The 24197-nt window shown below is 41.8% G+C and overlaps 2 protein-coding genes across 12 annotated transcripts in view; one reads left to right on the top strand and one right to left on the bottom strand.

Moving 5' to 3' along the window:
• Positions 1–6069, top strand: part of LOC148828405 (papilin-like) — a 43395-nt gene extending 37326 nt beyond the window's left edge. For all 3 annotated transcript variants that reach the window (XM_088924711.1, XM_088924710.1, XM_088924709.1), the window contains 5 exons: positions 129–263; positions 1100–1227; positions 1633–1741; positions 2866–3041; positions 3648–6069. In XM_088924711.1, the coding sequence (XP_088780837.1) occupies positions 129–263; positions 1100–1227; positions 1633–1741; positions 2866–3041; positions 3648–3817 (718 nt within the window). In that variant the 3' untranslated portion in view covers positions 3818–6069. The remainder of the gene's footprint in view (positions 1–128; positions 264–1099; positions 1228–1632; positions 1742–2865; positions 3042–3647) is intronic.
• Positions 6070–6657: 588 nt separating this feature from the next.
• Positions 6658–24197, bottom strand: part of numb (NUMB endocytic adaptor protein) — a 73505-nt gene continuing 55965 nt past the window's right edge. For 6 of the 9 annotated variants that reach the window (XM_088924715.1, XM_088924712.1, XM_088924714.1 and 3 more), the window contains 8 exons: positions 18700–18732; positions 17394–17468; positions 15437–15577; positions 14399–14603; positions 13461–13772; positions 10931–11074; positions 10656–10802; positions 6658–8479 (listed from right to left, as the gene is read on the bottom strand). In XM_088924715.1, the coding sequence (XP_088780841.1) occupies positions 7794–8479; positions 10656–10802; positions 10931–11074; positions 13461–13772; positions 14399–14603; positions 15437–15577; positions 17394–17468; positions 18700–18732 (1743 nt within the window). In that variant the 3' untranslated portion in view covers positions 6658–7793. The remainder of the gene's footprint in view (positions 8480–10655; positions 10803–10930; positions 11075–13460; positions 13773–14398; positions 14604–15436; positions 15578–17393; positions 17469–18699; positions 18733–24197) is intronic. The other 3 variants (XM_088924719.1, XM_088924720.1, XM_088924721.1) reach the window with 3 other exon arrangements.

The following is a 24197-nucleotide window of genomic DNA, read 5'->3' as shown; positions in this document are numbered from 1 at the left end:
TCCAAAAAGAGCAATATCGAGCTGAGCAGTTTGGAAATCTCCTTGTTGGCTGCATCCTTGGCTGTAATTTGTGAGGCTGGGGGTCATTCTCGCAGGGAGATGTGAGCTTTCCTCTCTGTCTCCCCCAGGCTGAGCATCGACAAGTCCGGGCCTTCGTCGGTAGAGGGCCGCCCAGGACAGACGGTCAGGCTGCCCTGCAAGGTCAGCCCCACCTCGGCCTCGGTGGAGTGGAGGAGGAACGACCGCCCCCTCACCTCCGCCAGGTAAGGTGACCTCCAAATCCCTGGGCGTGTTCACAGCAGGACAGAACTGGGCATGCGTGTTCCTGTGGGAAGGTCATTTTAATCTAATACCAGAAAGATCATCCATGCATTGCCTGTTGATAACATACAGCTGAAGACTCCTGTCAACAGAAAGACTCTTATCCATATGCACTGTAGTTCAAGTAGGTAGCTGGGGCAGCATGCGTAGGCTGCAAAGGAACAAGTAAAGGTTTATTCCGTGCTGAAAAGAGAAGAAAAGAAACACAATGTTTCAGCTTTGGAGCCTTCTTTGGCTGTGTGGAAGAAGAAGGATCCACAGCTGAAATGTGTTTCTTTTCTTCTCTTTGCTTGTTCCTTTGCATCCTACGCATGCTGATATGGATAAGACATATGTGCTGTAGTCCCTTATGAGCCTGATACAGCCTTTCAGCCTGTGCAGGTGGAATGTGAGAGGATGCTGTCTGATATAGTGTGAATGGCTGTGCTGTGACAAATTCTTAAGCTATGGAGTCAGCCAGTCTGTTGTATAAATAAATTCTTATACTACAGTATATACCAGCTCAGGGTATCTGTAATCTCTCCACTGAAGAGCCGGTCTGTCTAAATTAAGTTACAGTTTTCCTGCTTTTATTCTGTCTTTGGACCAAGAGAATAGAAATTAAATAGAAAGAATTCTGTTCTCACCCCATGCTTAAAAGCATAAATTCACTATCTCTTAACCTTCGTGCTTTTATTATTGTTATTGCAGTTATTGCAGTAGTAGTTAGCCTGGGCCGAGCAGCTCTGTCGCTGCTGTGTGTTGTATTCCAACTGGCAGATTGTGTGTTCTTGCACAGGCACACGCAGCAGTCCGATGGTTCCCTGGTGATCAGTCGTCTGAGCTCGGAGGATTCTGGCTTTTACACCTGCACTGCCTCCAACGGCCAGCAGAGGGACCACCGCCAGCTACAGCTCCGTGTGCTGGGTAAGGAGACTAGGGAAGCTCTTTCAGTTATCACAGCTCCCCAGTCTTTATTCATGAAAATACTGAATTCTGTAACAAGGTCATTGACACAAAATTGAAAAGCCATGTGAAGACATACAATATGAAAATTAAAAGCATTTAAATGGACACTGGATTGGAATTCTTCCAAAAAATTTTAAATACAGATGTTAATTTAATAATATTGCATAATTTGAATAGCGGGATGGCTAAGGCAGAGGTAAAGTAATTGGAAAGTCACATCATTTTCAGTTACTTTGATGAAAATGTTTACTTGGAGAACATTGGGACTTTGAGAAAATAGCTTCTAACTGTTTTGCTAGCTATTTTAATTTTGAAAGTGATTCAGACTGTGAGGGTAATGGGAATGTTCATGATACTCTGCAGGAGACCTGCGGATCACCACTGCCCCCAACAACGTGCAGGTGTCCCAGGGCAGCAGCACCCAGCTGCCCTGCGTGGTGTCTGGCAGCGATGTCAACGTGGGCTGGTCCAGGTGAGGGCAGTAGGACGCCACTAGGGGGAGACACTGTGGCCATGACACCGCCATGCGTTAATTATTATTATTAATAATAATAAAAAATAATAAAAGCTTACACTTATATAGCTCTTTTCTGGACACTCCACTCAAAGCACCCTACATGTAATGGGGACTCCCTTTCACCAAGGTGCAGCCCCACCTGGATGATGCGATGGCAGCCATAGTGCACCAGAATACTAGCCACACAAAAGCTATCATTAGGGCGGAGAAAAGAGTGATGAAGCCAATTCATGGATGGGGATTATTAGGAGGCCATGATTGGTAATGACCAGTGGGTAATTTGGCCAGGACGCCAGGGTTACACCCCTACTCTTTTCAGGAAACACCCTGGGATTTTAATGACCGCAGAGAGTGAGGACCTGAGAGTTACGTCTCAACTGAAGGATGGCGCCTTTTTACACTATAGAGTACCCGTCAGTATACTGGGGCATTAGGACCCACACAGACTGCAGGGTGAGCACCCCCTGCTGGCCCCACTACCACCTCTTCCAGCAGCAACCTTAGTTTTTCCCAGGAAGTCTCCCATCCAGGTACTGACCAGGCTCACACCTGCTGAGCTTCAGTGGGCTGCCAGTTGTGAATTGCAGGGTGATACAGTATGGCTGCTGGCAGAAATGGCATAAATTGCTTTGTGCTTGGATTTATCCATTCAACTATCGTTGGCACTGCCAACCATCAGGCTCGACAGATCCTCCTTGCAGTGTAAAAAGTAGCCCAGAATGAGGTGGCGCAAGAAAATTTACACCTTAAATCATGAATGACATGAATATGAGCAGAACAGGTTCGGTCCTCAGCTGTGGATTAGGGTGGATGGCTTAGATGAACAGTAGAAACCTTATGGGTTTAGTAAACGCACTTCAAAACTGTTTTTACCTTCTGCTTGCAGGACACAGACAAGCAGATGTGTGAATAGATATTCTCCGTCAGTTTGACCTAGTCACTGTTGCAGGCTCAGATACTACCTACCAGTCCGTTCGCACCCCTGAAGCCAGCGACTAACTGGAAGAAACAGTGCCTTCAGGCTGGCCTGGGTTTGCGTTGTTGTCGCCCCTGCTTGATGCCCTGCCTCTCTCCTTCAGGAACGGCGTCCCAGTCCGACCCGATGGCCGTCACGTGCTGCTGTCAGCAGACGGCAGCCTTATCCTCAATAACGTGCAGCCCAGCGATGAAGGCTCCTACACCTGCAATGCCTACACTGGCACCTACTCCGTCAGCGCTACGGCTGAGGTCAAAGTCGCTAAGGGCACAGAGCTAGGTAATATGCACTGCCTCTCATGCTTGGGCAGGCTGCTCCTACTCCTGGAGACTTGAGTCAGAGCCTCTGAAAAGACTCAGTTACTGGTGTTTTAGTTCTAGTTAGAATTGTGGGGAAATCAGAGGCCCTTTAAGGGTTTTGAATAGCATCCGTTTCCAAGATTTTATTACAAGTACTCCCCCTTTTTTTGATTAGAACTTGGCAGTGAGTTTCTAGAGATGATGGGTTTAATGCATTTAAAAGAAGAAGTTATCAGGCATTGCTGGTCTATGCTTCTTTCAGGACCTGGTACAGGTAAGTACATTGATAATAAATAGGCTTAAGCCTCACAACTTTGAATCTGAAAGAGTCATTCTACTTGCCTGTTTTGAAGCAGACAACTCTGCCGCATGAATAGAATGGGCTTGGTGAGTTAACTGTACAGCCATGGCAGAGATATGAGTGGGATGATGTGATTAATCTACAGTAGAAGCAACAGTCCCTTTATTGTGCAACGTTCAATGGCTCCTGCAAGTAGAAGCTTTTCTTTTCACAAAGAGTCATTCTTAGTCTCATGCACTTAGCCCAAAAGGCCAGACAGTGAAAGGATTGTTCTTTTCCTCCCAGCGCTGCCCTCCAGGCCTAACACAGCCGAGTGCATCGATCAGCCAGATCTGGCCAACTGTGACCTTATTGTGTACGCCAAGCTCTGCTCCAGTGAGTACTACTCCAGCTTCTGCTGCGCCAGCTGCTCCAGCCATAGCCAGCCAGCAGGGAGACACGCCGAGCAGGGATAGAGGCTGCAGGAACACAGGGCTCACCCAGGAGAAGCAGTGGCACCAGCAGCTTCTGCAGAGACCTCAGCCTGGGCATCTGCACGCAAGAGGCTGGCTGTGGCCGGTGCCTTGTGCTGAGTGTGTGCCCAAAGACTCATGGTTCTGCTGTCTCTAACCACTCCCTCAGAGGTAAACAATAAATCTTCGACAATGTTGTTAACAATTAGGTATCCCTTTGCACATTGCCTTGGTTAATTTACTGTTGGGGTGTGTTTTTCAGCATGGGGAAAAATAAGTTTTAATTACAAGCCAGTAAGAACCTGCCATAGCTTGATCTTCAAAAACTACATAAACATATTTACATTACACATAACAATGAAATTCTAATCATAAAATGTTCCAATCCTGAGACTAGTAATCTTGATGTCATTTCTGATCCCACCTGTATGGTCCAGTAAAGCAATGTCGAGCAGACAGTAAGAACAGCACTGAAGCTGCTCAGTAGAGATTCTTCTTTTCTAAATCACTTAGTAGTTAGTTGCCCTTCAGAGCCTAGTTTTACAACAGTGACAGAGCCTGGAAACATGAGGAAGCTGAGATGTAAGTAGAGAGGGGAGGGAGGCCTAACTGTTAAACCGTTTTCTGGCTCATATTTCCATTGTCATCCACTCTAGTGCCCCTCCTAGGCACGAGCAGTGGTGTGCTTAATTTACACCAGCTGCCTCACACTTCACATTTGTCTCCTGGGCAGACCTGGACATCGCACACGGCTGTGTGCCAACAACTTGCTCAGGGCTGCAAAACACAGATCAAACATATTTCTTGTGCTGATTAATGGAATAGGTGGAATCAGAAGAGATTCTTATCTAGGGAGCTTGTGCACGTCTGTAGCCTCTGGACTATGTGCTGCTTGCATTTAAGGATGGTAAACAGGCAAGCACCTATTTGTAACTCCTGTAACATCTGAACTACTGTATTACTCCTTCCACTGGAGTTTCAGAATAGGCGATTTAATGACTGAAGGGTACTTTAAGAACAATCATACTGAAAATAATTCAGTGGTATAATTTGTCATTGAAATTAAATATTGGAAAAAATATTTCCTTTTCAGAACACCAGTTTAATACTTTTTCAACACTCTCTTCCATGCTGTGTAAAATTACACCCTTGTCATTTAACAATGTAGTACAGCAGGAAGAAGAAAATGATTTTAAATTGAATGGCATAATAGGCTGTAACAAAATATTCCTCAAGCCTCAGTGTGGTAGAGATTAAGTAAAATTTGCTGGAGGAAACCAACTATTATTAGTACAAAAAAATACTTATTTTGTATATAATGCAGTATTTGGTATTTTCTAAAAAAAATTTAAACATTTTTTAAATGTTATCAGTCTCTTTGCAGATGTGTTTTCTGTTGCTTTAAATATTTAAGCAACAGAAAGACTTGAGGATTCCTTCCAGGTACTGTAAATGGTTTGTGTTTGTTAAGCTTGTCTTCTGTCTGCAGTACATTGTCTAAATAAAGTTTTTTTTAAACATTTTTATAATCAGTTGGTCACTAAGTGCAATGCAGACTGCAGCAGCTTTGAGTTCTCATTTGTTTGTCAATACTCATTATCTCAAAACTTTAAAGCAGCACTGAGACTATTTCATGAGGGTAAAAACAGTGATGTCTACCCCAGTCATGGAAAGAAGGTGGATCCACTCACTAGTGAAGCCCAGATTAGCTCCCCATGTGAAGGCCATCCTGCAGCACAGGTTAGGCATTGCACTCAAAGACCGAAAAAATGTCTGAAAAGGACACCTCTTGAATTTTTCTATAAATTCATAACCCTGCTGCCAGAAAACAAAGCTAGAGTAACTCAGACTGAACAAACGGTTGTAAAATAAATCAGTTCTGCTACTCTACTGCTTAATTGCTCTCATTGCTTGTAAAAGAGTTTGGTAACTGCAGATGGTTAACGTTTTCCTAATATAATGCAAATAAAAGGTCATAAAACTTCAAACAGGTTTGTGATGCAAAAATAGCATGTCAATTCACTTGTAAACTGCATTTCTGCATGCAAAGCATATAAATACACAGGAGATTGGACATCCAGATCCAGACCAAATTGCTGTTACTATTACTACTATTCATACCATTAAAGTGCTCAGACTGGTACAGTATGTAACAGCCAAGAGCATCTGTAGAGATATGTAATAGCTGGAGATAATAGAGGACTAGAGTTTCCTAAATATATGCAATGCTAATAAAATTAGTTGGATCATTCAAACTGCTCTCTGGATAAGTGGAATTTGGTATACACAATTGGGAATATGCTTTCTTGCTATATTAACAGTACACACCCTAGGATACCTGTAAACCACTGTTTCCCATCCCATACCGATTCCCATACAGTGTGTTGTGTAAGGTCTCATTTCCTTATATGTGTATATCAGTTATCACTGCTGCACTCTTTAATAAGAGATATTGAGAGTAAGTCAAATACTCCACAGATATGTACAATGCCACTGATGAATCAATGAAGCTTCATAGTCAAAGGAACTGTGGATGCAAGTGACAACAGCAGAAGAATTTTAAACTGAAAACGTACAACAATTCTTACATGGTGTCACAGATGTAGAAAAGAGCCTGCGGTAATTCTGAAGCTGAAGCCCTCAGATTAAGCAGTAAATGGCTGAATATGGCTCACAGCCAGATGAACAAGCCAGGCTCAATGGTCCCGTTGCTGGTTTTGTCCTTTTGTTTGCGATCTTTAGATTTCAAACCCCTGCATTTCACAGTTTCCCCACACACTTACACCTGAACACTCTCACCTGCGGCCCCCCTCCCTTGCTAAAAGAACTGCACAGCACACAAATTTTCTACCACCGCCTTTTATTCAATTTTCTCAAATGGTTTGGAAATAAAAATGAAAGAATAAAAACAAATCAGTAGAAAGTCCTGATGACAGGGCTCATTGAAAGACGAAAGGAGGACTACACAGAAAGCAACCCTCTTCCTGTTTCTGTAGTATACTCAGTACTGTTTTAGTCACACCAAATCTCAGAAAGCAAACTGAGGCTCCAGCGCTGTTGATGAATTTTCTCAGTGCTTGTGCAAACATACTTTAAATTTCTTTGTAGAAAAACAAAAACAAAACACATAAACCAATAAAACAGACAATAGTAATAAAATCCATAAAAAGAGATCAAAACAACGTATGAAGACAACGGAACAAAAATTAAAAAGGAAAAAATGCTGGCCATGGATTGAAGCTGCCATGACAATACTTCTCTCTCCCTGTCGAAGACATAGGTGCTATATTATTGGGCATGATTGTTGCTGCAATTCAGACTAAATACAATAAAACGTCACCCAATCAGAGGATAACAGAAAAAAACATTCCTTCCTCCCTCCCACTGTACATACAATAGAATCAGTGATAAATCAAACTCTGTTATTATACTGTACATTTCACAACTAACCCTCACCTTTGGCAAGATTACTTACAACTCATCTGTCAAATTACACAGCTATTTAAAATATACTAAATGCATAAAAATAAAGAATTTGGCATTCTGTCATATGCGTTCATTATTTTTTAAACCTCTTACATAACATGGAAGCTCATTTCTGTTCTTCGGTGCCGTCTCTCAAGGTGTGGAGATGTCATTGCACAGTCTCTACTGACAGGGGGCGCTCTCAGTGTGCGGAGGGAAGGCTTGAAGATGGTGTAAGAAATGGGGCCACTCCTGCCAGCTTGCTGCCCCACTTCAGCAGGGGAGCCTTTGCAACGTTTCCACAGGATGATGGCCCGCTGGGTTTCAGAAGCTGCTTTGAAAATTAAAAAAAAAACTAAAAAAGTCTTTGAAAGAAAGCAGCTCGTCATTCCCCTCTGCAGTCTTCAATAATGTTACACACTTGTATTGAGATTTGACGATTGTTTTTTAGAGCAGTTCACAAGTTCCTGTCGCAGGCAGGGGTGGGGAGACCGCGCTCCCTCTACCCCTGCTCTTAAAGTTCAATCTCGAAGGTCTTCTGTAGCTCGCTGGAGAAGGGGTTTGTGGGAGAAGGGGTGGTGCGTTGCCGGGACTTGTTCTCCAGAGCCGCCCACTGAGCCTCAAAGGCATCGGCCGGCTCCTGGGTGGCGGAAGGAGGCGCCCAGCTGTCGGCCCCATTGAACGCCGCATTCCCGTTGGGTTGCGGCTGTGCGGGCAGAGGCGGCGGCTGTGCGGGCTTATAGAAGGGACTGGCGCTGGGGCACGCCGAGTCGTACTGAGGAAAGGAGCTCTGTTTAGGGAAGGAGGCTGGCATGGGCTGAGGTTGGGGCTGGGGCTGTGCGGCAGTGCCAAAGACATTGGCGACCATCTGGGAGGGTGTGATGCCCACCACAGGCACACTGGGATTGCTGTAGGGGATGCCGTTGGTCATTGGGTAGCTGGGTGGAGGTGGGTGGAAGGTAGGCTGTCGGGGGGGAATGATGGGCACAGCGTTCGGCAGCGGGGTTATGAAGGCGTTGACAGGGTAGGGTTGGGGCACCGCTGGTCCCCCCATGGTGGGCGTGGGCTGCTGAGCACGCACCGACTTGGAGACCTCTTCTAGCCAGCGGTCGGCTTCTGAGGGAGTTCGTTTGTGGGTGGGCTGAGGGGGCGGCACAGCTGTAGCAGAGGCTGCAGGAGCTGTACTTGTCCAGTCTCCACCTAGGGAAGCCACACACAATCATTCAGTTAAGTAAAGTGCTTTTACCCATTATGCCTCATTCTGAGTTCAGCCCACTGTAAAACAGCTGCAAGACTTTGCTGGTGCCCTAAAATTAAATGCTCTTTTATGGATTTCCTGATAACCACTGGAACAGATTAAGGACTGTGCAATTTATTGGAATTAGTTGACTTTTGATATTTCTTTCCATATTTATGCAGAAACATTTCTTTCTATCTGAATTCCTAACTATGCAATATAATTATGTGGAAAATCACAAAAAATAAGTGGTACATGCAGACTGAAAGGTCAGAGGTCTACAACAACATGTTTTGATGCAGTGTTGTGCAACCAGAAGGACTATTTAGGTATAATGAGTTAGGATCCCTGAACTTCCTCAGCACTCATGTTGAAGTGAAATCTTGCACATCAAAAGTGCAGTGAAAACAAATGTACAGTAATTACAGCCACTGTTCTTACAAGCCAGCCTCACAGTGTAACAGAGAAGTTCAAAATGAAGAGTTATGGGCTTTGTGCTATATTGTGTTGGGAGAAGGACACTAACGTGCTGGTATTGTATAACAGTGGTTCCAAACAAGAAATTCAACATCATTTCAAGGAGAACGTTGCACTGATTGTTACTCCCTCTGCTGAAGGCACTACTTTTCATTTTTGACCATTAGGCATCAAAAACTAAATGTGTAATTCTAGAATCACATGGAAAGGTGTCACTGATACCTATAAATCTTTAACTGATAAAGTGTCTCACAAACGTATTCACCCCCATGGACTTTTTACAGTATTTACTGTGTTACAATATAGAATCACAATGTATTTGGGATTTTTTGCTATCTATCAATACAAAACACTCTATAATGTGAAACTGAAAACAAAATTCTAAATATAAGATAGGAAATAAGTCAATAAAACCGATAAGACAGGAACCAATATAATGTGGAAGGAAGGTTAAACTGCACCAATACCAGATTAGCAGTGGAGCTCACATGCCAGCAAAAAAGTCTGTTTAAAACAGACTGTTTTAAATATGAAATATGTCTGTTTTAATAAAAATACACAGCAGGTCTTGAGCTTATTTTAAATACATGCTCACACTCCTGGTACAAAACAGACCACGAATAAACTGTCAATCTAACTAAAATTACTCATTTTACAAATTCAACAATTTTTCTAATTTGGTTTTCTTCAAATACAGCACCATAAAGGATAATTTATTAATGATTCAATTGGGTTGTGATTATTTTTAACAGCATCTTCACACTTTATGTTTTAGAACCCTAAAAGGATAACAATGAATAACATATTTGACTAAAGTGATTTTGCATATTCAAATCATATGAGCATTAGTAACTCATTCATTCATATTCATTTTCACTACTTCTAAATGGTATTCAATAAATGTTGTCTAAAACTGCAATTCTTTTTCATTAAATTTATTCCATCACTACCTCAAATGAAACTAGTGTTGCACTGCTTTTCTTCTAGTTCCAAAGCCCAAGAAACTTCTTGTTAATTCTGAAACGGGCTGCATCAACATTAAAAATTTACATGCCCTTTCTGGATGTAAAAACCAACATTTCAGTCACTTTTCACATAGGAAAAGACATGAGGATGATGATTACCAGCTGATAAACTGGTGGCCAAAGGTTGTACCACTGTGACAATGACGAACCTGTTCCACAGTGAATGACTTTGTATATTCAGAAATCAGTGTTAATAATACTCACACAGAGCTCACCCAAACAGTTTAAGAAGGCTGGACAAATCAAAATTTCAAATAGACATTTTTAAACATTTTGTGGGGTGCTTATTAAAATGGTTTTATGGTACAGAGGGGAAAAGAAATTAATATTATAGTTGGAAATATAAAATTAGCTTAAGAGACTGGTTGGAAACAAACAATAAACATAGGCTACTGGTCAACATATGGACACTGCTGGTCACCTGTGGAGCCTGAAAAATAGGGTGAAGGAAGCTCCATTACTCCTGTCAGATTGCGGTTCCTTAAGTGGAAAGCATGAAGCTTCCTGTGCCTCTGTTAAATACCTCTCAATGCACAAAAATATTTTAATTCCCTTGTGATTTCTAGATTACACCAGCTCTCGTGGGTTTTAGCGGTGTGAGGGTAGTGCTCTCCCTGCAGGTCTGCCAGCGCCTTACCTGAGCTGGTGCTGGGGCCAGAGCTCACAGCGGGGCCCTTAGCCCAGGGGTTAGTGTCGCGGGCAGGCAGCGGAGGCGGGAGCATGGAGGCAGCATTAACCGTAGGGTTAGCGACAGGCAGGGGGAAGGCAGAGGCAGCACCGTTAACTAGAGCCGCAAACAGAGAGCAGTTAGGACAAGGACAGCCTCTCGGCGACTTTGCAAATGTAATCAGCCGTGCTGATAGGAGGGCACACTGGACAGGAACGACAAACGTGGAGGAAAGCAGGCTGTACCTTGAGCAGCGGGAGACTGCGGAGAGGAGGCGGGTTTGGGCATGGGCGCTGACGAGAAGGGATCCTCAGCGGGGCCGCTGAAGGCAGTGGTGATCTGTGTGCACAGGGAGCTGATGCTGTCAGCCTCCCCCTCCACCTCGGGGACTGTCGGGGAGAGAGGAGCAGAGATGGGCAGGGGAAAAGGATGGAGGGCAGGAGGACAGTCAGCCCACTAACAGTCTCACATGGATCAGCTTCAGCTCTACACTGTCCACAACATGAATGGATCCAGGGCGAAACACTGTAGGAGCCAGGGGCATTTGTGAGACCATACTCTTTCTAAATCTCCACTGACGCTCAAATTGAATTCATAATGCGCAGCGAGAAACATGCTAAATGGAAATAACAGATCAGCACCCCACAACACATGCTAATTCTCTTAACTTTACTTCACTTATTCACATTTCGTTCGGTTACATCTGCTGAAAGCTGGATTGCGTAATTTGCACAGAATTCTTTTTTATGCATAACTTGAAAATTCCTAGATAGACTCCCCCCATTCTTGAGAAGCCCAAAAGCCAAATCTGTTTTGGCACATCTTGTTACTACAGGTACATTTTTCCACTGGCCATGTCTAAAATAAAATTCCAAAAAAGGAAAATACCAATAAGGTGGGACTACTAGAAATTAATCACTGTCAGAGATATCCCCAGACTTTGGCAAGAAGTTGAGCTACAGATTTCTCATCAGTGAGTTGCACAGCTCACTGCACGGAGCTGAATACATTTTTGTAAAATTTCTCAACAACACAGTGAATGCATGTTTCAGCTCCATGTGAGTCATTTACAGTTATGCAAGTTGAAAAGTACAGTTCAGCTTGAGCAAATCCCTCGTTTCATAAAGCTGATTAAACCCTGCCTAGTGCCCTAATGCCTGGATAAAAGGCCAGGTGTGAGCTCTGGCTGCAGTACAGAAAGTGAAGAACCTGAGCCAGGGTCTCACACCAACTGCGAACAAGGCCAAGAGCCGACAGACACCACACTAAGTGGTGAAAATGCCAGAGTTCATTAAAATCCCCACTAATTTCATACTTTTCAGCATAGTTGAACACGTTTCCCAAATGTACTTTCCGCTTGTAATATGAAGACTATATTCTAAAACTAATTTAATTAGAGCCTTCAGGATCCCCACATACAGTAGCAAGGAATGTCTACTAAGATACGCTGGAGTAATCAACAATTAATGGATTGAACAGAATTTTAAATAACATAAGGATGACTAGACGTCAGCAGGGCTAGATCATCTATGTATCAGGGGGGTATCTTCTGTTATATGATTAAATTGTTTCTGCCTGACACTTGCATTTTTTAAACACTGCAAAGCTCTGTTGTTTTTTTGATTCTTCTTTCCTTTCTGTTATTGCTTTGCCTTTTGTGGATCAGTGGTTTCTCCTGGGTCAGGTTGTCGCTGTAAATAGAAATGGGTTCTTGATAGACTTATGTGGTAAAACAAAGAATCATAAGGATTATAAAACTATAACCTGAATGTGATCCACACATCTTAATATTAAGAAATGGTCACTTAAATTTAACAGGATTTGGGTAAAAACATTCCTGTGGCTAACAGTCAATCAACATGTATTCTATTCACAAGAACTACATGTCCTGCAGAAACACTTTTACTGCTGACAATCAAGCCGGTTAACAGTCAAGCAAAAAAAGTTTGTGAAATCATGCAATACATAACAGTTTGTCATAAATACTGCCTTTTTTATCTTTGGATTTAGGTCTAAAGTCTTTGGAAAGGACTTACAGTAGAAGGAACAAAGGTTAATTCAAAACGGTAAAATAGAAAAAACAACTTTTCAGCAGCCGAGTCTTCTTCACACACCTGACACACCTGAAAAAGGCTCAAGAGCCGAAATGTTGAGTTTCTTCTTTCTAATTTCCAATGTGGAATTAAGTTTTATTTGTTCCTTTACAGCTGACCCACAGTGATGCAGATCCCCCTCAAACTTCAGTGGAAGGTTGTACTGGATTAATGAGTTAGAAAAACAGCAAAAAGGATTTTGCTATAAACCTTCTTTAACTCATGTGTCTGAAACATTCTTTCATTTACAGTTCTAGTTCCTATGTAACATCACGATACCATTAATAAAGCCTGTTATGCTTGGTGCCATCACAGCTATGGTTAGTGGAAATCTTTATGTTATGTCAGAAACTAATACAGATTACTTCTTACTTGTTACATAATTTATAAGTGAACCTAAAAAAGCAAATGAAAAAGAAAACTACTTGCTGTAGTTATTTTTGGGGGGGCTTTCAGTCAAACTATATCATACTTGGAACGAATTAATTTGTGACTGTATAATATACCTGTGCAGCTGAAGCAACTGCCCCAAAAGGCCAAAAACGTCTTCCTGCAAACAGAATGCTTGCACAACATCCTTGTCATGCTACAGTGGCGCAGAAGACACAATGTCCTTGCTCTGGGCTGCAGGTTTCTGCGTGAAGGCACAGCCCTGGACAGAGGGTGCCCGGGAGAGGCTTACCAGAGTTCTTGATGGGGAAGTCGGACTTGCGCTGCATGGTGGAGGGCAGCTCGTTCATGCGCAGGGACAGCTGGCGCTTGAAGGGCGATGTTTTCTGGCTGAGGACCGGGAAGCCCCGGAAGGAGCCCTGGCGTGCGAGGGCCTCCACAGGGGCGTGGCGGCGGGGGATGGCGTGAGGGTTGGTATCTTGGGGTAGCCCAGCAGGGGGAGAGGACGAGGAGGATGGGGAGGGAGGGGTGGGAACGGTCACTATGGGGTTGGCTACCGTGGATGCAGTGCTAACAGGAGCCTGGGTCTTCACATCTGTCTCAGCTGTGAACAAGACACCTCTGTGAGCTACAAAGCTGAAACTGCGCACAAGCAACAGACATTAGTAAAAAGCTTCTTGTGGAAAACAGCAGTTTTATTCCTTTGAAAGAAATATGCCAATTAACAAGACAAGAGTGGACCAATTATGTATCTGGTGAGATGTGACGAGATTGATTTTTTTAAAGAGAACTTTAATAACACAAAGTTAAAATTAGTCTCCTTCCAAACACAAGCCAGGAACCAAGAGATTAATTTATCTGTTTCACTTCTGAAACTAATTTCATGTATCTGAAGTAGGTATTGAATTTAACAAGACTGGGCAACTGTAAACCATGCGATATTCCATTTCATGACGATGGACTACTGGATCCAACAGTTTCTTTCCTCATTTTATCTGGGCAAAAAAGAAAGAGGTAGATGTTTAGAGATGGCCAATCCTGGTCCTAAAGGGTGTCTGCAGGTTTTCTAGAGATCTAGGAAAGAGCTGGAAGACATTGTCGGATTGGTCACGGTGAGCTGTTTCTGAAGTCAGAATGACAACCTACAGACGCACTGTTGCTCCTGGAAAGAACTGCCCACTCCTGCTCTGTCTTTTGTGTGACCAGTATCGTAAGCACACACATACACACCTTTCTTGGAATCCTGCATCCGCCTCATGATCTCCTCCCTCTCGGCCTGCTCCGTGGCGGTGGTGACGCGGAAGGAGCCCTCGCGCGTGAAGGTGGTGCGGTTGGCGTCAAAGGTGGCGGTCACCCCACACTCCTTCTCCCTCTTCTGTTTGCGCTCCAGACACGCCGCGAAGGCACAGCCCACCGCGTGGCTCAGCCGCTCCCCCTGCAGAGTTCCACAGCCCATCACATCACCGAGTGATACCCTGACATCTCTTCCCCCAACACTAAGACTGTTTCTAAATCATGCTGCTTACACCTGACAGCTCTTCAAGGTTAAGCGGTCAGGGCTCTGTTGAGCAGCTGTATGGATGAATTTCTTGATAACAAGAACAAATAGACTCAGAAAAGACTGCCTAATACTAACAATAAATCTTGTCTTGTTTAAATAAAAGATGTGATTATCTTTTTAGAATTGCCTGCTAATTTGAAGAAGATAGATGTTAGTTTTATATTCACAATGGAATCTTTACTTGATTCCAAGTAAAGAGATATTGAGTATTGTATTGATATCAATACAATACTTTTTGATACGTTATCTCAAAGTATTGAGAAAACTACTTAGTTATCTCAATACCCTTTATCTGATATTGACCCAAAGACACCCAGCTTTTGGGAATGTGTTTTATAAATTTATTAAACCAGAAATAGCGTTAGAAATAATCCCTATTATAAATTGACAGGTCTCATTTCAATTTATAAAACACGATAATGGAAACTGTCATCTTACTCCTTTTTACAAGGATTCAGAAGATAATTTCTAATTATTCTCAATAGCAGTTAAGAGAAAAGTCATAAATAACATTTCACAATTGTAGTCTAAACCACTTCCCTTGGTTCTCAGAATTGCAAGTTACCTGTAAAAGAATATGCAGAGTGTGAATACTGCCATACACTGATTGATTATACAAGTCAACAGCCATCCCTACTCTTCTTCCGAGTGCTAACAGGGCCGTGGGGCAGGAGAGGCCCCCTGACGGCAGGGGGTACCAGGCTCACCGAGTCCTTCACAGCCATGAAACAGTGGCAGATCCAGCGGCGTGTGGTACCATCCCGACAGATGTAGGAGAAGGCGCGGTCAAAGTTCCTGTCGGGGGCGCAGAAGGACACCTTCTCTATTGTCTGGTCCAAGATAAGGTCCTTTAAAGAGAAGAGAAAGGCCTATAAAACTCAATTAGGGGCACAGCTCACCATTGCCCATTCTACCCTACGAAAGCGAAAGTGCTAAACTTACTTGCAAGTGGGACATACGGAATGCAATGGGACTGCTCCTGTGTAAGAGAGCAATGATGCTGTAGCCAACAGAGCAAAGGACAATTCCACCAGCAAGGACACTCACTCAGAGTGACACATAAGCTCGATGATTCAGATGTTAGACATATTAGCTCACTGCTGCACCCTTAGCATATTTATTTTTTTAATAAAGAAATAATTAAGATACTTAAAGTAGTGACGCATAAGCCCTATGATTCAGATGTTACGAGTTTAAATCTCTTTTATTAAGAAATAAATACATGCTTCTATTACTTGATGTTTTGACAGAAAATCTCCTCAGGGAGCTTCCAGGGAAGTGCTGATACCAGATTATTGCTGGGATGTGTTGCTGTGTCTGCACAATGAATAAGAACCTCTAGCTGCGCCATTTACTGCCAAATAATCTTTCATGTAGAAAAATACAATTGGCTGTCTCCTACCAGATCCTGAAATAGGCCCAATCTATCTCAGTGGCTCCCTGCTTGCTGCACCCTTAGCATGCGTACAAAACTAAGAAAGTGGGCAGGTTTCTAAAAGTGCTTAGATAAACATCTCATTTGTCATCAGACCATACACCTTTGATAAAAGTCAAAGAAAATTATCTTAACTTGCAATACAGAAATCCTGTCTATGCTTGCCTGAGAAGTATTAGGCAACACTTTTTGTAACATTTGGCATTTTAGCACTATCTTCAGTCAAATTTTCCAGTGCCCACAGTTATTTCAAAATGTGCATCCACTGTGCATAGCAAAAGCATAAATGCATATTCAAGTATTTCTGTCACTACATGGATCTGAGTACAGGAATTTGATTGAAGGTGAAGCTGTCCTGGAAAAAAGGATTTGTACGCGTTTATGATTGCTGAACATTAGCTGTGGGATTAGAGTTGGTGTCTGGTACACATAGTCTGGCAAATACCAGACATTCCCCAAGTCAAGACTCCGATCAGAAGAGAATGGCACACCCCCAACCTGCCTCTCTGGCTTTCTAGTGACTTCGGAGCACCAGGGTAGACTGAGAAAGCTATGAAGTCTAAAACTGCGCATGAGTTATCTGTCCAACAGGGGGCAACATTCTCCTACAAAACAAGCCAAGCAATGTGCCTTTTGAATGATGATGACATTAGTTTTTTTAGATTCCAAAGAGTAAAGGTTAACTGGTGAATCTAAATTGCCCATGTACAGGTATGCTTGTGTGGGCATCCTGTAACAGACTAGTGCCCGAGCTGTAGACATGTGTCTGGAACAGTGATGTTACCTCGATTTACCAGGAATAAGCAGCTTTTATTTAATTAACCAAATTTATGTCAATGCAAGAAATTGTACACGTTAATGTATAAAAAGGTAATCTGAATTTTAATGAAGTGCTAGGAATTTATTTCTCACATAAACTCAAAACATTTAACAGTACATACACTCATGTATCTAATTCTGAGTTTATTTTAAAAGACATATACGCGAGGGTTTTAAGACTTCATTATACCCTAAATTTGTAGGGCAAGTACCCTGAAACAGGAGAGTCAAAAGTATTTCATGGTTTCCATTCCAGGTGATATATAAATAGCTTGTTTGGAACAGTTATTGGCTTCATTAAAAGCATACTTTTTCTGACATAATCCTCCAGAGATATGGTGCACAGTTGTAAACCAGGTTTAACATGGTCTTAAATGACTAAGAAAATAGTAACAAGGTGACACACTGACCTTTGTCTTGTCATCCACCACCCTGAGTCCATCTGCTGAGACCCACAGAACTGCTTTCACTGCTTTCTTTCCCGCCTTTAAAACAACAGACAAGACAGTGAGGATCAGGAGCAAAACCACACTTCACTCACCTCCCTTTCGATCCCATTCTTCCCTCAGGAGAAACCAACCTGCAATTCAAAAGTTAGAGGCCAAACCGAAAGGCACGAGCAGGGCCAACCAGAACTCACAGCATTTCTCTAACCACACAGGTGAGGAGGGGGCAGAGATGCAGACATACAGCACGCAGTAGGGGAGAAATGACAGGTTGTCGCAGTCCAATCAGTCAAAGAACCCTCCCACTGAAACAAACTCTTCGGCTCACACCTCAATGTGAGGAGGCAGGGAGGAGGAGGAGAGGGGCAGAAGAGAGATCACACCATAAACCTGTTGTATTACCTTTGCACACCTTAATATCAGTATCCCATGAAAATCAGTCTCCTACTCCCCAGATGCTGTACTCAAAATTAGATGAAAAGGAAATCGCAATGACAAATCCAGTGACCCATGGACCACCATAATTATCACTAACTTATGAAGGGGGATACACATCATTAGTATCGGTAATACTGGTTTTTATCAGTTCTGACGCTACTACTTGAACCTAAAGGGCTAAAACAATCTTAAAAGGAATTTGGCCGCAATGTTAAATATTGGTGGGTATTTCAAATACGCAGATACAGCTAAAAATTGTGTTAATTGTTTGTTGATGTAAAAATGTGGAAGTGATCTTAATTGAAATAACAGAATCAAGACACCAATCATGTGTTCTCTAAACTGGTGTGCCCTGTGTGAGAGTTTCAAAGTTTACTAAATGTTTGTTATTGGGGCTATTTGAAAGAGGTGGTCTACTGCCAGATCTTTCAAAGCATTTCACTGCAGGAGTTTGGCAGAGTGGACTATATAATTACGCAACTTAAGAATTCATTAATCAAGCAGTAACAAGTCAATTGTGCCAAAATGATCCAGATGAACGCATCGTAAGGCCTGGCAGATGAATGAAGCACGGGCACAGAAATGTGATGGGAATTTCATCAATTACAGTACATTTCCTCCAAACCTAAACCTCCCTGGCTCAGCTAGTCAGAGACTGAGACTTATACACCCCCAGTATATAAAAGCTGGTGTGACCCTCTTCATATCCACCCTGACCCCACCACTTCTTCCAGCCTCATCTACCCAGAACAAAAAAAAGCTCCACACAATTGAACCCAACCCATCTGACCATCAACACAAACCAGTGGGGGTGAAAATTGCAAAAACTTACTTTTCCAAAGAAGCCTTTGAAGAACTTCCTGTCCTGGAGTGACAGAAGGGGAGGGGGGACAAGGTAGCAGAACGTTACTGAAGGAAGCTACAGTACAGGGTGTCCCATGGGCTCCTCCAGGAGAGAGAGGAAAGAGGGAGATGGAAGAGTCTGAGACTGCTCGTTACAGCGAGAGGATGGAGCAGCACAGACAAAGTGTAAGGTGGCCCCAGTTAGGGCAGTGGGAGCAAGAGGGCAGAGAGGAGAGTGACTGGGAGTTCATGCACACCTTACAGCTCTTTATTCGTTTTCCCCACAGCAGAGTTTTTAGTAAAAGGGTTAGTAAGACTTGACAGCAGATGTTCGAGTCATCACCACAGCTGCCCGGTGGAGCTCACCCACAAGAGCAGAGACTCCATATACTTTCATTGGACAGGTGGTGAGCACAGATTTCCTTAACTGCCTACGGTGAGGTTATCAAAACGCAAAGCTTTCGCCCCAGCCAAGAGTGTTGAATCCTGAGAACTCGACTACAGCAACTGGAATTTTCTTTCAGCTGTGACTCATGTTATCTGATTCAATGAAATCCACCCTAAGCTGGTGAAGGAATAGAGCCGGCATCACTTATTACTATTAATTCAGTCATCGTTACCGGTAGTAACCTTACATTTTTACACAACTGCATTATCTTGCAGTTACTTTATTATATTACTTATTCTGTACATTACACTGTGATGCACATTCCTATATTGCAGTAACATTAGCATTATTAAATCACTGTATTTGTATTATGTGATAATTACAATGTACTAAATAGTTGTACCTTATTGTACAAATTAGGCATAATATTGTAATTAGTGGATAACCATAAATATTTTGAGCAAAGGTTATTATAAATAATAAAATTGAAGTGTAAATCAATTTTGAGTGTTTAATGGAGACAAAATGGCATCTTTTAAAAAGATGTCCAGTCTCTTTTTAGATTTCAACAAATGATGCCTCACAAACTATATATATTTCTCCAGCAATAGGCTAGCAGGTTAGAAAATAAATTGTGTGAGGGCTAACAAAGAGCTCTGTCACACCTAGACCGGATAGGACAAACTGTATGGCCTAGCGCTGGCATGACTAAAGCATGCAACCAAATGAAGACCTGCTTCAATTTATATTCAAGCCCTAGTACCTCTTGACAAAACCTTTACAGGGAAATGTGCTTGCCCTCTGCTGCTGTGCAAATTCTGAAGGTTTTTTTAAAAGATAAAATGATCTCTGAGGAATCAGGAGACATGGACTCCACAGAATTCAAATGATGGGGCACTCAGATTTTATGGGCTAGAAAACATGACCTGATGTCTGTTACAGGACATTTTAGGTATGTTGTCAATTGTATTTGTTTAAACAACAATACACAACTTGCTGTGAAGGTAAGGAAGAGTGTGACTAGGTTTGACCAAACTGTAGTAAGGGAATCTACAAGAACATGCCTACATCAGGTGTGCCAACATCACTGGGCAGGGGCAGAATAAAATGGATCTAAATGGCCTCCTGGGGTTTGTGAAGAAAATCTACAAAGACAGAGCTTCTGCTAACCTAGCAGATATGTGTATTTAACAGAAAAGTGGGGCAGGGCAATTAAGTAATAAGAGATATCCTGTTTTAGTCACAAGCAAAAACTGTGTAAGACAATGCAGACATGATGCTTTCAACTCGAGTGCTCTTGAATGGTTTCTGCTGCCAAATTGGATCTCATCAGTTTTTGTTTTAGAGAAATAAATCAATCCCAAGGAAAAAAAAAAGGAACCAGAAGAAGCAAAAGAAATTCCACAACTGCTAGAACAACATGCGTATGGAGCAAAGTGAAAGCCTTGCTGCACATGGGGGGTGTGCGAGGGTCTCTATGGCAAAATATAGCCTCAATTAGAAGACTAATTTGTAGCAACTGCTCCCTCTTCCCCCTTTATTCCTATATCATCATATCTCAAAATGTGTTGTCAGAGCGGATACTTCCCTTACAACAAGAAAGACTAGATTTGTTAAAGAAAGAAAGGTCACTTAGGACTAATCCTCCCAACACTGCCTAACAATTGAAAACCCTCCCCTCTCATACATCTTGCAGCATGGCTATAGACTTTGCCCACGTCTGGTTAATCTTTAATTGGACTACAGTTTCAAAACATGGTGTGGAAGGAAAATGCCTTGAGTAATTAGTGAGAACTCTAGACATGCAAGATTTTCACACTGTTCGTTAAAAGAAGAAAACAAAAGGGGGGGGAATGTACTTTAGGCATTTGTCTTAAACCTGCTTAAAAAAATAAAAACATATTAAATACATTAACAACAAACAGATATAAGGATTTTAATATAACAGTAACTGTATATTAGAATCAGTTCTGTCAGCACTTGATAGATGCTTAGCAATTCTAAAGCATTTCCAATGTGACAGTTCACCAGCATTTCACAGCAGTACCAATATCACAGCAGAACCTGACACCCAAGAAAAACAGCACCACCCTAAAGGCAAAATAGATTAACAGAGCAATCTTTGATCATGATCACGCCTGATAAGTCAAGTGCATAACTGTTGTATTGCTTAAATCCACATTTAAGCAACGATATCACAAAGTCATTACTGTACTTTTATACAGAGCTCTTCAGGAAAATAATGGGTTCATAGCTGAAACAGAAAAGAATAAAAACAGGTACAAACAAAGGCAAAGAAAACATTTTAAAATAACAGTTATAAGGTGTGCGCACTTATACAGTTGAAAATTGTAAATCAAACTATACATAATTAAATGCTAAATATATCCAATTCCAAAATTCAAAAAGAGGCTTACAAGGCAAATGGACAGCCAACACTATTTTTCTCTACACTTTTTAGACACTTTGCTGTCAGAGACACACATGCTGTGCTCTAAGAAAAATGGGCCACATAGGGTCAACAGGTCTTTTATGTATGTATACAGTTATTTAGCACTTTATATTAATTGATTCAGGATTGATTTCAACATCCTCCTTACAGGACACCAATGCAGGGATAATGTGCTTTTTGCTTCTTGTTTAAATTCTGGCAGCAGCATTCTGTACAATTTGTAGTTGTGAAATACGACTAGAGACATCAGAGAAAAATGCATTGCAATAATGCAAGAATGGAGCCTTGACATTACAAAGCTCAAAAATTATTCTCTCAGTGTCAGAGGAAGAAAGTTTGATTTTGGCAATACATCTTAAAGACAAAAGGTACCTTAGTGTCATTTCAAACATGGAAATCAAAGGAAAAATAAACGCCTATATTTCTCACCCAGGTCATTCCTTTCACAAGAAGCATTAAAACAGTCAATTCCAGTAATCATTTCTTGCATTTTAATCCATTTTATTATATATGCAAACACTGTTGCAACATAAGTCAGCTATGCGTCTAAATCTAGGATTACTTAATTGAATTAAATCATTAAAAGACTGCCCTTCGGTTGCTGTGAAATACAGAATTTGGTTTTCAAGTTTGTGTTCTTTTCTGTACTGAGTCACACCATTTATGAATTTAATATAAGTGTGAACAGCCCTGTCGATAACACCCATTTTCTTATCATCACTTTGCAATCAATACTTTAAAACTGCAAAACCTGACGAATTCCTGAGCATTTCTGTTAGCATGCTCCCAAAGAAATTAAATCTAGTAAGTGAGCAACTGAATGTGCAATATCAAGCATTAAGTCAGTAACTGTGCGAACCTCCTTGAAGGGCAGCCTTAAGGGATCTTCTCCTGCTTACATTTTGCTAATGCTGCAGATGTGCCTTCAACGTTAAGCCAACATTAACATTCTCAAAAACAGAAGAATGTGAAACATCAACCTGCTATTGAAAAACCCCACTTGCCTACTGCTCTATGCGAGTGAGATTGGAAGCAGAGATAAAAAAAAATACAAGGCCCAAATTTGCTCATGCTGCAGTGTACTGTACATGCTGCGAGATATCTGAAGGTCAAGGTGATTTCAGTCCCTCTGGCTGTAGTCCACACGGGCTTTCAAGTGGCTGTTACCCAGGCTGTTCTACACACAACAGCATGGCATTTACATCTTGACTGAAATCTCTCTCAGCACCAGGCAGGTTACAAAGCTCCATATTCAGAGTAGCACATTCACTGTAGATAAGAACAATTAGAAATGAGAGGGGGGCCATTCAGCCCCTCTCTTTCATATGGTTTTCCAGCAGCTAACAAACCCAAGGATCTGATCTAGCCATTTCTGGAAGGAAGCCTCGACGAGCAGCTTGCTCCAGACTCCCACAATCCTTAGTATAAAAAAGTGGACAACTGTAGCAGCAGAAAAAACTGTTACTCGGCTGCTACTTTTTAATCTGTTAAAGCTGATCATCGCAAGAAATTTAGCTAACAATTCAGTACAGCAAAAAATACAGGACACTCATTATCAAATCAAAATGTCTTCATAAAGAGTACAACAACGTTAGTATCCCTGTACTTCAGGAAGTCTATAATGTTTGTGACCGACCACTTGTGTGTACAGTATGTACGGGTACACATACAGCTGTTCAGAACACTTGCAGAAACAACATGAATATTTACCGTTTACTCCCTAGTGAAATTAAACAACGAAACAGGAACAGGAGAGTTTTACATCCTACTGACAGGCCAAGCAGAAAAGAAAAATAAAATATTAATCAAGCACAAATTGTCATTTCATTGTTCTGTGATTCTGCTTTTCCAAAAAGAGAGAACTTCCAAAGACAGGCGAGACAAATTTCCTGTCTTGGCATCATTAGATCATGTCTTGACGACATTTAAATAGAGCTTTCAGCAATGGGGGGGGGAGGGGGCAGAGGGAGTGCTGCATTCTTTTGTACTACTTTTGCTCAAATGTTGAAAAGTTTAAAATGAAAATGGTTTACAGAAATGCAGAGTGCAATTGCTCTTACAGACTGCAGTCTGTGCCCTAGTAAATGCTTTTGCTCACCGACACAAAATACAAGCAGTAAAACATCAGGAAAGATATTACAGCAGGGGACAAATCAACACTACAGAACGTGTATAGAATCTAGAGCAGGAAAGTGCTTGCTAAAAAGTTCCCACTTAAGGTTAGAATCAAATTCAGTCCTTTTTTCCCCACATGATCAATGATCTCCAATTTTCAATCCCCAGATCAATTTTACAGCCAAGATCTAAAATGTACAGAAAAGACTACATATTTTAAATAATAAAATGTTTCAACACGCACATAGAAAGGAAAACGTTAAGATCAGCATCTCATGATGAGCAGGGTGTGTCAAAGAGAATTGTCTTTTCCTGTTACAAAATGCCAGCCTGAAATGGGCTGCTGAGACATCAATAATATGATAACATCCTTAAATTTTTATAGTCCAAGGATCTCAAAATGCTTTACACATAGCGACTCACTTCATCCACCACTGAAATGCAGCACTACCTCCAATTTTAATGCCATCAGCCCAACTAAACAGCTAATTATGTAGGGAGTGAGAAATTACTTTATTAATTGAAATAAGGG

This window comes from Atractosteus spatula, chromosome 9 (genome assembly GCF_055471065.1).
Source record: "Atractosteus spatula isolate fAtrSpa1 chromosome 9, fAtrSpa1.hap1, whole genome shotgun sequence".
NCBI classification, from domain to species: Eukaryota; Metazoa; Chordata; class Actinopteri; order Semionotiformes; family Lepisosteidae; genus Atractosteus; species Atractosteus spatula.
The sequence above is the reverse complement of the archived record's forward strand: the minus strand, read 5'-3'. Positions and strand labels throughout refer to the sequence as shown.